This window comes from Dendroctonus ponderosae, unplaced genomic scaffold (assembly GCF_020466585.1).
Source record: "Dendroctonus ponderosae isolate FM_Combo_2020 unplaced genomic scaffold, Dpon_F_20191213v2 Dpon_F_20191213_8, whole genome shotgun sequence".
Classification (NCBI taxonomy): domain Eukaryota; kingdom Metazoa; phylum Arthropoda; class Insecta; order Coleoptera; family Curculionidae; genus Dendroctonus; species Dendroctonus ponderosae.
In genome coordinates this window covers 1,972,410-1,982,885 of record NW_026019016.1, presented here as the reverse complement: position 1 = coordinate 1,982,885, position 10,476 = coordinate 1,972,410, and the positions used below count along the sequence as shown (strand labels likewise).

General features: G+C 39.1%; 1 protein-coding gene across 3 annotated transcripts in view; it reads right to left on the bottom strand.

Annotated features, from left to right (window-relative positions):
* Positions 1-10,476, bottom strand: part of LOC109544790 (ryanodine receptor) — a 60,733-nt gene that overhangs the window by 19,399 nt on the left and 30,858 nt on the right. For 2 of the 3 annotated variants that reach the window (XM_048669364.1, XM_048669366.1), the window contains exons 31-45: positions 9,071-9,208; positions 8,857-9,009; positions 8,391-8,785; positions 7,016-7,249; positions 6,746-6,860; positions 6,317-6,677; positions 5,666-5,956; positions 5,409-5,612; positions 2,568-2,771; positions 2,222-2,500; positions 1,801-2,170; positions 1,551-1,737; positions 1,098-1,349; positions 766-1,034; positions 49-707 (exon numbers count right to left, since the gene is read on the bottom strand). In XM_048669364.1, the coding sequence (XP_048525321.1) occupies positions 49-707; positions 766-1,034; positions 1,098-1,349; positions 1,551-1,737; positions 1,801-2,170; positions 2,222-2,500; positions 2,568-2,771; positions 5,409-5,612; positions 5,666-5,956; positions 6,317-6,677; positions 6,746-6,860; positions 7,016-7,249; positions 8,391-8,785; positions 8,857-9,009; positions 9,071-9,208 (4,111 nt within the window). Of the gene's footprint in view, positions 1-48; positions 708-765; positions 1,035-1,097; positions 1,350-1,550; positions 1,738-1,800; positions 2,171-2,221; positions 2,501-2,567; positions 2,772-5,408; positions 5,613-5,665; positions 5,957-6,316; positions 6,678-6,745; positions 6,861-7,015; positions 7,250-8,372; positions 8,786-8,856; positions 9,010-9,070; positions 9,209-10,476 lie in introns of all 3 variants that reach the window. The other variant, XM_048669365.1, reaches the window with a different exon arrangement.

Sequence of the window (10,476 nt, the reverse complement as noted above, 5' to 3'; positions counted from 1 at the left end):
TTTTCCAAAGCAATTATCATTTCCACACCTCTTTTTCTATATTATTACCTCTTGCAAATTAGTTATGGTGTGCCCCAAATCATCAGCTGTGTTGTTAAAGAAGGTCAACATGGAAGTGCGAATAAACTCCGGACAATTCTTCACCAACGACTTGGCGTCGATGCCTTTTACCAAAACTTGCAGACACCGTACAGTAATCCTAACATCTGCACCAAAAGCAGCCAATTTCGACCTCAAAAGACTGGCAAGTTTGCAGAACAATGCCGCCACCATCTCCTTTTCCTTTAAGCTTGCAGCCCCAGTTAGGTTTGTCGCTGTTGCGACAGCGATGAAATAGTTCCTATGGGTGGAAAAGTACTTTTCCATTAAAGGCAGGACCACTTTTGAAAAGAACTTGATGTCACGCGACGACTTTATGTAGGAGTTTCGGCGGCTGAACGTTTGAGACGGCTTCAGTAGCTTCATGTTAATAGTGGCCTTATCGAGATACTGGATAAGCTTCTCTAGCAAACTGTAAGCAAATCGCAGTTCAATCGACGGGCCAGCTGTGGCTTGTTCAGTTTCTTGTTGGCCTCCTCTGTTCGGTCTGTGTAATTTGTAGCCTTGGTATTGGAGATATTTTAAAAACTCCTGAGATCGCTCTCTGTCCTTTTTCTTTTCTTTGTCAGTCAGTAAATCGTATGGAACTAACTGAGGGTGGATGCCACCTACAGGAAAAAATCTTACTTAGTTGAGTTCATTTGAAAACCTTGCCTGGGGACTTACCACCACATGTGATAAGCTCCTCCCTTTTTTTCCTCGCCCAAATATCATGTGCATTCTCCGCTAGTCGTTCGCCCATATTTTGCATTTCCCTTGAAAGTGTTAAGTTCGTCATGTCCACAGGGTGCGGATTGTAGTCGAAAGCGTTGCTAGTTTCTCCTCTTACAAATTGTGAACTGCGACTGTTTGAAGGCATATCAACTTCAGTGTGTTCCACCGACCATCCGAGCGCCAATAGAGCTTTCAGCGATTCGCGTACGGGCTCCTTGTAACTTTTGAGGAACAAATCACAATATTAACGCCGGCTATTTCACAGTAAGTAAGTAAGTGCTCACCGTTCTCTTTCATAGTCACTTAATGTGGAGTAGGGCTTCAATCTTGGATGAGTTTTATTGCCATCCCAACCTGAGTAAGTCTCGCCATGCCTCCAACCGTTTTCCAACTTCCGGGATCCCCAGGCGTCATGGTAATGTTCAGAAAACTGTTGCACGATGTTGTTAAGATCATTGTTCAACTGAACTGACGAAGTATTAATGGGCTGGGGATTGTATGGACCGTCAGGTCCTGAAGCGGACTTATTGGAATACCTGCAAATTGGAGTCCGAGAAGTCCCAAAATTCAAAACACAAATTAAAGGAAACGATCACTTTCAAAGAAAGTGTCTGAAAGGAAGCAGAAGCTGAGGGCGAAACTGTGTTGATGGCGCCAATTTTCATCAAAGAGCGCCCGTGAAAAATCACAGATCTGCTACGTATCTTAGAGAGATGATAGAGGCACACCGCACTTACCATTCATCATCGTAATTCTTCGAAAGAGAATAATCGGGCGGTAGCGCACATCCGAAGGCAGTAAGACAGGGTAAAGCTTTGCCGAAAAGTTCCGGGTCATAATCCATTTTACTGAGAGAATCAAAAATGTTTGAGAACAACATCATTGTCAGACGTTTCTCTTCATCACTGGCCGCACCATACACTCCTGCGAAATTAATTTTGAAATACTTACTGGGTTCCAAACTGTAAAATCAGCAACAGAACCTACCTTGGCCTCCACTTGATCCATAATACTTGGCACATCGGTCATAATGCAAAGTGAGCAATCGCAGCGCAACTGTAGTATACTCAGACAAGTTTGATACGTCTACAGTAAGTTTTCTGAGCAGCTTCAACAGCATTGAAGGCTGCAGCTGGCTGGTCAGAGCTACCAGAAAATCCGACACTGCTTCTCTCTGACCTTTGGTCAGCATTCGATTCTTGGATAATCTGTAGACTGTGTGCAGGGTGGCATCGAGTATGGTTGCGTAGTTTTCCGCCTCACTGTAGAACTTGCTATGCTGGATTAGCAACGGGAGGATGGAGTTGCCAATGTAGCGGTTCATGCTGAGGGCCATATCAGATTCGCTGCCATCGTGCTAAACGAAATATTGCTCACAACAGTATCTCAGAGTATGAGGACTGCTTACCCTATCTAACATCGTAGCGCATCTTAAGTCCGGCAAAAAAGCATCTTCGAGCAACCGATAAAATAGTTCTTGCGTTTCAATACCGTAAACCCGTTCCAGGAACAAAACCACAGATTGCTTATGGGGCGGTGTTAACCCGGAGGGCATATCAGACTTAGGTCGCTCTTCGCCTTGTGCCGGATTGTGAAGAGTGAATTTCAAGCTAAGAACACCCTGTAGGTCCTCTAATGGCACAAGGGATCTGAGAATTGCTCTTGCCCTCAAAGACTCGTTTTTACCCTGCAATTTGCCAATGTACAATCGTGTCAATATACGATAAGTTAATCGGCTCAGAACATGGACATACCAGCGAAATTACAGCTGAATCAGGAGCGCATCTTCCCAGCAGGTCCACCAGCGTGCAGTAGAAGTTCAGAATAGCTGCCCCTGTGTCAATGTAGTCTTCGTCTTCATCACTTTCAGGTAGTGGATGAGAAAACTGTTGTAAATTCACCGTTCCTTCGGGTGATTCCTCCATCATTTTTCGTCGATCTGATATCCTGTCCGACATCTGGAATAATTATTATATTACTTTCTTTCCTGGGCTCCAGTCAAAGTTTTTTTTTTAATTAGTTTGTTATAGCAATCTAGTTTACACCAATAAGCTACATTTACTTATCCTAAACTACTAGATGTACATTTGCAGAGTGTTATCCTATGATATTAACTTCGGCTTTGTCATTGGAGAGTCACCATTTTAATGTGTACATATATAACTTCTACTTTGTTAAGAATCAACGATTAATTTCATGCACTAGTTCATAGGGTTTCACTCGATTTAGTCTTCTTGTTAAGCCATAGTTGTTCAAGAGCTGGATGGTTTCAACGTTGATGTGATTTTGTAGTCTTTGTTCACGACTTTTCGCACAATTTTTTATTACATTGTCCACTGTTTGCACATTTAGATCTCCAGTCAAAGTGTGAAACAAAAATGTATATATGGTTTATTTCATTACTTTTCGGCGAGACAACAGCGCCATCATCAGATTTAAAATTCATACAAACTCATAATTGGTAAACATTACATTCATTTAGGTCTTTGCTGTTTGTGTACAGTTGACTACGTGACAGACTACTACGTTTGACTGGAGCCCAGGAAAGAAAATAATATAATAACAATTACACCCAGTCAGGAAAATAAATCAAAATCTGGAATAATGTAAAAAATATTGGTTTACCGAATAGAAAGGATTTGGGTCGCCCTTGGAGCTATTTGGAAGACAAGGAAACAACATAAGGAAGTTGAACAGACCATGACCAGCACGAAGTCCGGATTTTGATCCTCTCGATTTGAGAGGGCTTTGGGCCATGATGGTTTTTATACAGGGTGTCCTATACTGCCCTGCTAAGAAAAGAAGTCGTATCTGCAATTTTTCAGTTTTTCAGCTTATGCTGAATACTGGTATAACAGAGTTTGTTTTACCTCCCAGACACCCCTATACTAAGTCGTAATGATCAAAAAGTCATATTGATAATTATTATTGAGTATTTTTGCCGTATGAGATATTATGGTTAGAGTTCGTTTATTAACTGATATTATTACTGCGATTATTTTAGTGGTTGTGTTTGTTAAGTTAGTTCGAAAGTGTTATATAAGTTGTTTATATTTTAATATTCTGCTGATATAGAGAACAAGGCATTATTATCTCTATATTTAACTTATATCTTATATTTAACTATTTCATAAGTGTTTCATCCGTGCCGGTTATTCTAAGGTTATGTGTTTTTTATTTATTTCTAGATGTCTGCTAGATCTAAAATGTTAGTTTTACTAGCCCTAAACAAGGAGTTAGCTCAAAAAATGTCCACATATAGAGCTAATAATATACATGGTAGACTAAACAAAAATTCTATTGATAATTCACACGATCCAGATTTTACTGTGGAGTCTGAATTTCCAACTGAGACCGCAAGTGAAAAGCCTGCAGAATTAATTGGAGATTTATTGAACATTATCATAGAAATTGCTTTGAAAACCGGTGAACAAAATCAATCACGAAAATTCACTAAACAAGGAAAAGTTACAGCAAATAATTACAGGAAAGAAAGAAACTGAAAAGGGAGGAACAAATTGCACAGCATGACGTGCAAGAAACATGTAAGGAAAGTTGTGCAAAAAAAGGTACCCAAGCAATTGACATATGGAGACAAAATGCTAGAAATAAAGAATTCTGGGAAGTGACCCATGAACAATAGCGTAAATTTTTTTTTAACGTTAAAAAAAATCGATAAAAAAAGACAAACTAAAGATGGAGACTCCGGGCGAAGTAATACAATTACCTACTATTTAAAATCAAATGGTTCAAAAGTAGAGATGATTGAAATGAGCCTTAATGATTTTCATGATTTTATTGACTATTCTTCAAGATTCAAAATGAACAAAATTACACCCAAAACCTTATTTAGCAAATTTTGTTGAGGTTCAATTTAAAAGGGGCTCTAAAAACCTTTTTTATAAAACCAAATTTAGTGACCATTGATTGAACTCAACTTTCTATTGGCCAAACATTTTAAAAATGACCTACCAAAAGGATAGGAAAGCCAAATTGCTGCAAAAATTGGAATGGAACTGGCACGACGGAAATGACATTGAAAGTGACTAGTATTAGATAATGTATTATTTTTAGTTAATATATGTTTTTCTTACAAAGTTTGTGTTGTTTGCTTTTACGTTATTTGCTAAGCTATGAGTACTAAACTGCAAAATTACTTAGTATGTCTATACCTTAATAGTATGAGAATAATAAAACAAAAAGTCAATTTTTTATCAAATCCCAAAATTTTCAACCTTAAGATTTCTTGTGTAAGTTTATTAACGTGAAGTTCACATTGAGATCTTAAAAAAGAACCGTTTTGCAAATAAGCGAAGATGGCATGTCATAATTTACAAATTGCTTAATATCTCAAAGCTTGGGTTTTGCAGATACGACTTCCTGTCTTAGCAGGGTGATAGTAATAAGTGAAACGGCGGATTCCTCCGACATATAAGTTTCGATTTTTTAATAAGTTTTTCACTTTGGATATCCACTTCTTCTTTACTGCTGGCACACGCGACGCTCGCACGATAATACCAGAAACACAACTTATAAAGTACTGGCGAAAATACCGACTTGCACGTTTTTTCCTAAACTCTTCAGGCTGTTTTTACCTTATTTGCATCTACAATCGCTTTCAATAAGCCTTCACCTTCGCCTCGCAAAGCGGGACCGAGGCATTCGGGTCTTCGAATCAACAGGCGAATTACAAGATTGGCATTTTCTTCCACACTTTCGCCGTTCACCCAAACGCAAAATCTTAGAAAGTCCAAATAGCGCTCGCCTTCTACAGGATCCCAACCCAAATCTGGATACCCCTTCAAATGAAGAATATCGTCAGAAGCGTCAAATGGAACAACGCCTAAATTACCTTCTCCACTAGTTCCGTATTAGATTGCAAACCGCATCGAGAAAGATAAATGGCAATTTTTTCCAAATAGTGCTCTCTTAAAGCAAGCGCGAGTTCTGTGTTTTCCATGAGGGACGAATAAGCAACGTCCAGAGGCGTGGAGCCCCGCAGACTGGGCCTGGACAGCAGGATGTTGCTGTTATCCAAGAGGAAATCAAAGTGCTCAAACATGGCTTTCTGATTTTGCCGGCCTGTTCTGCAAAAGTAGCATAAAAATCTGCAGCAAGCTACTACCATTTCATGTGAGGTGTCCTGAAAAAGAATGGAATTTTTCAAAAATTTACCTGCAGTACTGTAACTACTGCTGGATTGCTTTAAAAATTCGGATCGTCCAAAATATGAAAAGATCCTAAAGATCCGGATGGACTAAAAGATTCGGAAATTTGCAAAAAATTAGTGTAGTTTGTTTATACAAATATGTCGTCAAGTGTGAGAGAACGTCTTTCCCTACAGCACAAAAAAGTGGGCAGACCTTGTAACTCATTGTCTTGTACATAATGAATAAATTCAGTGGTTCGTTTAAAGGAAAAAAGCGTCCATCCGACCATTTTTATTTTCAAATGTGGCTTTTTTGCTGAATTTATTTACAGAGGATGAGCGCCATCAGCATACCTTTTCTTTTGTTCCCCCGATTTCGCCCTCGGGATTTGCAGCTTGAGTGCTGGCATCAGACTGCGCCTGAGACCGTCTTCCTAATGTGTTAATCATCACAGCCATCACATTTTCGTGTATTCTCAACACCCTAATTAAATCCGGATGCTGGAAGAACGTGTGGTTGTTCACCAGCTTCCACAGACGCTCCCGCATAAACTCCTCCTCCTCCTGGGACATTTGGACGGGCAAAAGAGCCCGAATTTGACTGAGGCCAATCCACATCTCGGCCACATCAAGTTTCGTCTTCGAATTTATTATGTAGGTTTTTTCAAGTGCGCGAATCAATTCGCCGACAGAGTCGTACTGTCTTACTAAAAGGCTGGAAATTTACTCAGATGTTAGATGAAAACGCATCCAAAGTGGGAGGAAAAGAAAATTAAACTTTACCTGAACATTTCCTGTACTAGATTGGGCATTTCGATCTGAGCCTCCTCAGCCCATCTTACAATGGTGCTGATTAACACTTTTCTGAATACTTCTTCAGGAGTCTTCTTTTCGGGCTCTAAAAAAATTAGCTAAATGCAGAAATGTAAAACGCTCAAGCGTATTGTGGTAGGTGGATCTCAACTAATCAACAACAACTAGAAGCTTTCTGGATAAAGTTTGAGTGGTTTCTCCTAAGACCATTAATCACCCTGTATATTTTAGAAATCTCACCTAGTGGGGGTTTGGGCTCTTCCTCCAGCTCTTTGACAGCATTTATTATGTTGTAAAGTTTTTTAAAAGGACCTCGCTTCTCGTGCTCATCCGGATTATCTTCTTCTACCGGAGCCTGGAGGGCTTGAAGCGACACATGCGTCATCAGCGAATTATGAAAATTGTTCATTCTTTCGCATAAATCATCACCCAGGGGACAATTTTCTTTTTCTTCCTCCTCGATATTTTTGAAATCTGGAAATGTGTGCTAGATAAGCATGGGAGCTATGAGAATGATTGCAGCTATAAAGGCAAATACAGTTTCTGAATCGGAATTTTTCCAAACTTTAGCTCGGGAAAACTGAGAAGTAGCTTTTCCAAATATCCGATCATTTATTTCAGAAGCGGCAAAATTTAAATAACACACAGTTCTGATACTTTTATTAGACTAGATATTATAAACCAATGTTAAAGTTCACTCTTGACGATGAAAGGACGCAAAAGAAAATGGTTAGTGGGCTTTCATTCCGGGCAGTTGGAGGTCCTTAAATCGGTTGAGGCGGTTAAATGGAATTTGCTCAAATAAGGGAGATGAAGCTGATAAGTTCAAATCTACCAAAAACTAACTCCCGATGAATCAGCAAACCACGTAACTAATTTTACTTACATGAATAAATTCGTATTTATAGAAAAAGTTTATTGCTATCAGGTGGACGGTTTTCACGGAGAACTTGGTTTATTGAAGGACATACCATTTACAAAATGAGCACAGTACTGTAGTTAAAAACGGACTTTCTTATAAGAATCGATATTGTCTAAGAAGCTGATTATATGTGTATCTACATTATTCTGCAGCTCTAGACATATTGGCTTCGTTCCAATAGTGCAACAGTTTGTAAAATGTTAGTAATAACTACTGGAAGCTTAATTTGATTAAAACAGTGCAAACGATTGTTAAAAACGAACGAAAACAGCGTGAGGATTAGTTAACTAACTATGATTTCATGCGTATCTAAGAACTTAGTCGGTGGTAGGTCAGAGACCACGATTGAAAATGCTGTTAAATTGGGAAGTTGTAACAGTTTCAACCAGGACTTCATCTCTCCAAAAATTAGCGGTGCGACCACAAAAAACACTTTTATCTCTAATCTCCTGCAGCCGAGTTTGTTTGGACACTCGATACCAAAATGTAATTAGTCCAGTTAGCACAGGGTTTTCGTTAAACCACACAACTCAGCTTGCAAATGGTACTTCCATCTATTAATTTAATAGCAAAAGTGTGTTATTCAATCGTTAAGTACATCGACATATAACCGCGTCAATTCGCAAGCAATTAAACTTGAAATGTCTTGCAGGTGGTTGGCCAATTTTTACGTACCTGATGTTTTGAACTTACACAAAATGGCATTCATTTGTTCTCTGGGTGGACAACGAAACTCTTTGGTTTTCTTCGCGGCAACAGCTGAAGGTAAGTCGGACTGTTTGATTTCGATGTATCGCCTCAATTGGTCAGTCTGCAGATCGCCCACAAAATCATGACTGAAGGCAATGATTGATTCGACTCTGTGTCGCAACTGTATGTCGCACAAGTGTTGCAGAAGATAGCACATTTGGAGTTTGGCCCCCTCGGCCATTTTCATCTGCAACAGGCCCTTTCGGTGCTCGTCTTTGCCCTCTTTTTTGAAAGTAGGGTTCCACGTTTCGGGACAGATCATTATGAGAAGCTTGTCGACGTTATCGTCGCTCAGCATTCCAACTAATAGGAGGCGGTCCACGAGTTTTAACAGCGGCCTAACAAAATAATTCGAAAGTATTTTCCGCTGTATCAGTTGTAGGTGCGTAGGTTGTAGGCTTGAACTTACAGAAATAAGTTTTCGTTTGAGCCTCCTATGGGGTCTCTATTATGCAATTGGTTTACTTCAACGGACTCAGCCAAAGCGGTCATTACGTAGTCTCTCACCACGTCCAAGGGGAAAAACGGAGAGTAAAGATTCTTAATGCTGTCTATCAGGTCGCTAAAAACCACGGAAAACGTGTATTAAAGTCGCAAATCATTTTTCTACCGCCTGGTCAAACCTGATATCGGAAGTTTTCATTTGTGGCACAACCGACTCCATCTTCAGTCGTCGCAAACTGTGACCCATATCCACATTTTCATATAGATCTTTCAGTTCTTGCCCAATGGGAATTACATACTCGTTTTTACACACTTCCCTGGTTGAGCCAAAGAAAATTACATAAGAAAACATATTTGATGCCTGCTTTGTTAGAAGACGGTGAAATCGAGACGAGGTGCAAGATTTTAGCTAACTGATGTGCAATCTAAATTATCTTTTTTGCCAACAACAATCAATAGAACACCCTGTATAAATATGTTGCATTAATTTGCTGAAAAATAAGGATCATTTCGATATATGGTTTATTGGGTCTGTGGTTAATAGTTTTCCAGATATGGACATTTGTTGAATCAAAGTGCAGTTGCGTGAAACCGTTCATTTTCCCTTTCACACTCCGATCAAGATTTAGTGCGATGTGAATGAATTGTTGAGGATTTTTAGGTTCAAGTGTTTTTTAAGTTCAAGTGTTTCAATTTTTTTGAGACTGTAGTTGTGTAAAACCCATTATTGTCAGGCCAATATTCACAGAGCGCCCAAACAGCAGCAATTGAGGCGAATTGAATGAACTGTTGAGCATTTGTCAACTCAACTATCTCCTATAGAAAGGTCACTTTTAACGTTTCTAGTCATTGTCGATTAGAAGTTGTGAGTTTCCCTTTGACGGTCTGCAGTCGCGTTTATTTTAAGACGAGAATTCATGAAACGCGCAAAAATCAGAATTCAGAGCGATTAAAATGATCTTTCAAGAGTTTCTTGGCTCAACTATTTGCCATACATTGCCAAACTTTCCAAGTGCCTCCTAGCTTTGAAGGAGAAATTACAATTTTTTATTTTAGAGCCTGCTCTAGCGTGAAACCGTTGGTATTCAGACCAGCATTCATAAAGCGCGCAAAAATCAGGATTTGGCTGTGATATTTTAAGATTTTTTTGGATAAAATATGTTCTATGCGACGCTAATATTTCAAGTGCATCCTGTCTCTCAAGATTAAATTATGAGCTTTTATTTCAGTCTGCAGCTGCGTAAGACTATTAATTTACAAATCGATGTTCACAAAGCGCGCAAAAATCAGCATTTGAGGTGAATTGAATGAACTATTGAGGAATTTTAGGTCCAAGTCAGTCTCGTTCATCAAATGAGAAATTTTCATGTTTCTGCTCGCTCTTGATTTTTTATTTAAGAGTCTGCAGTTGCATGAAGCCCGTCACTTTCAGATCAGCATTAATGATGCGCTCAAAAATCAGAATTTGGCGCTATTTAAATGATATTTTAAGAAATTTTCGGGGGTAATTGCACAAGTGCTTCAAAATTACCGATAATTTTGCATGAAAGCTTGTTGTCTAAAAACTGCATGAGTTTATTTTCAT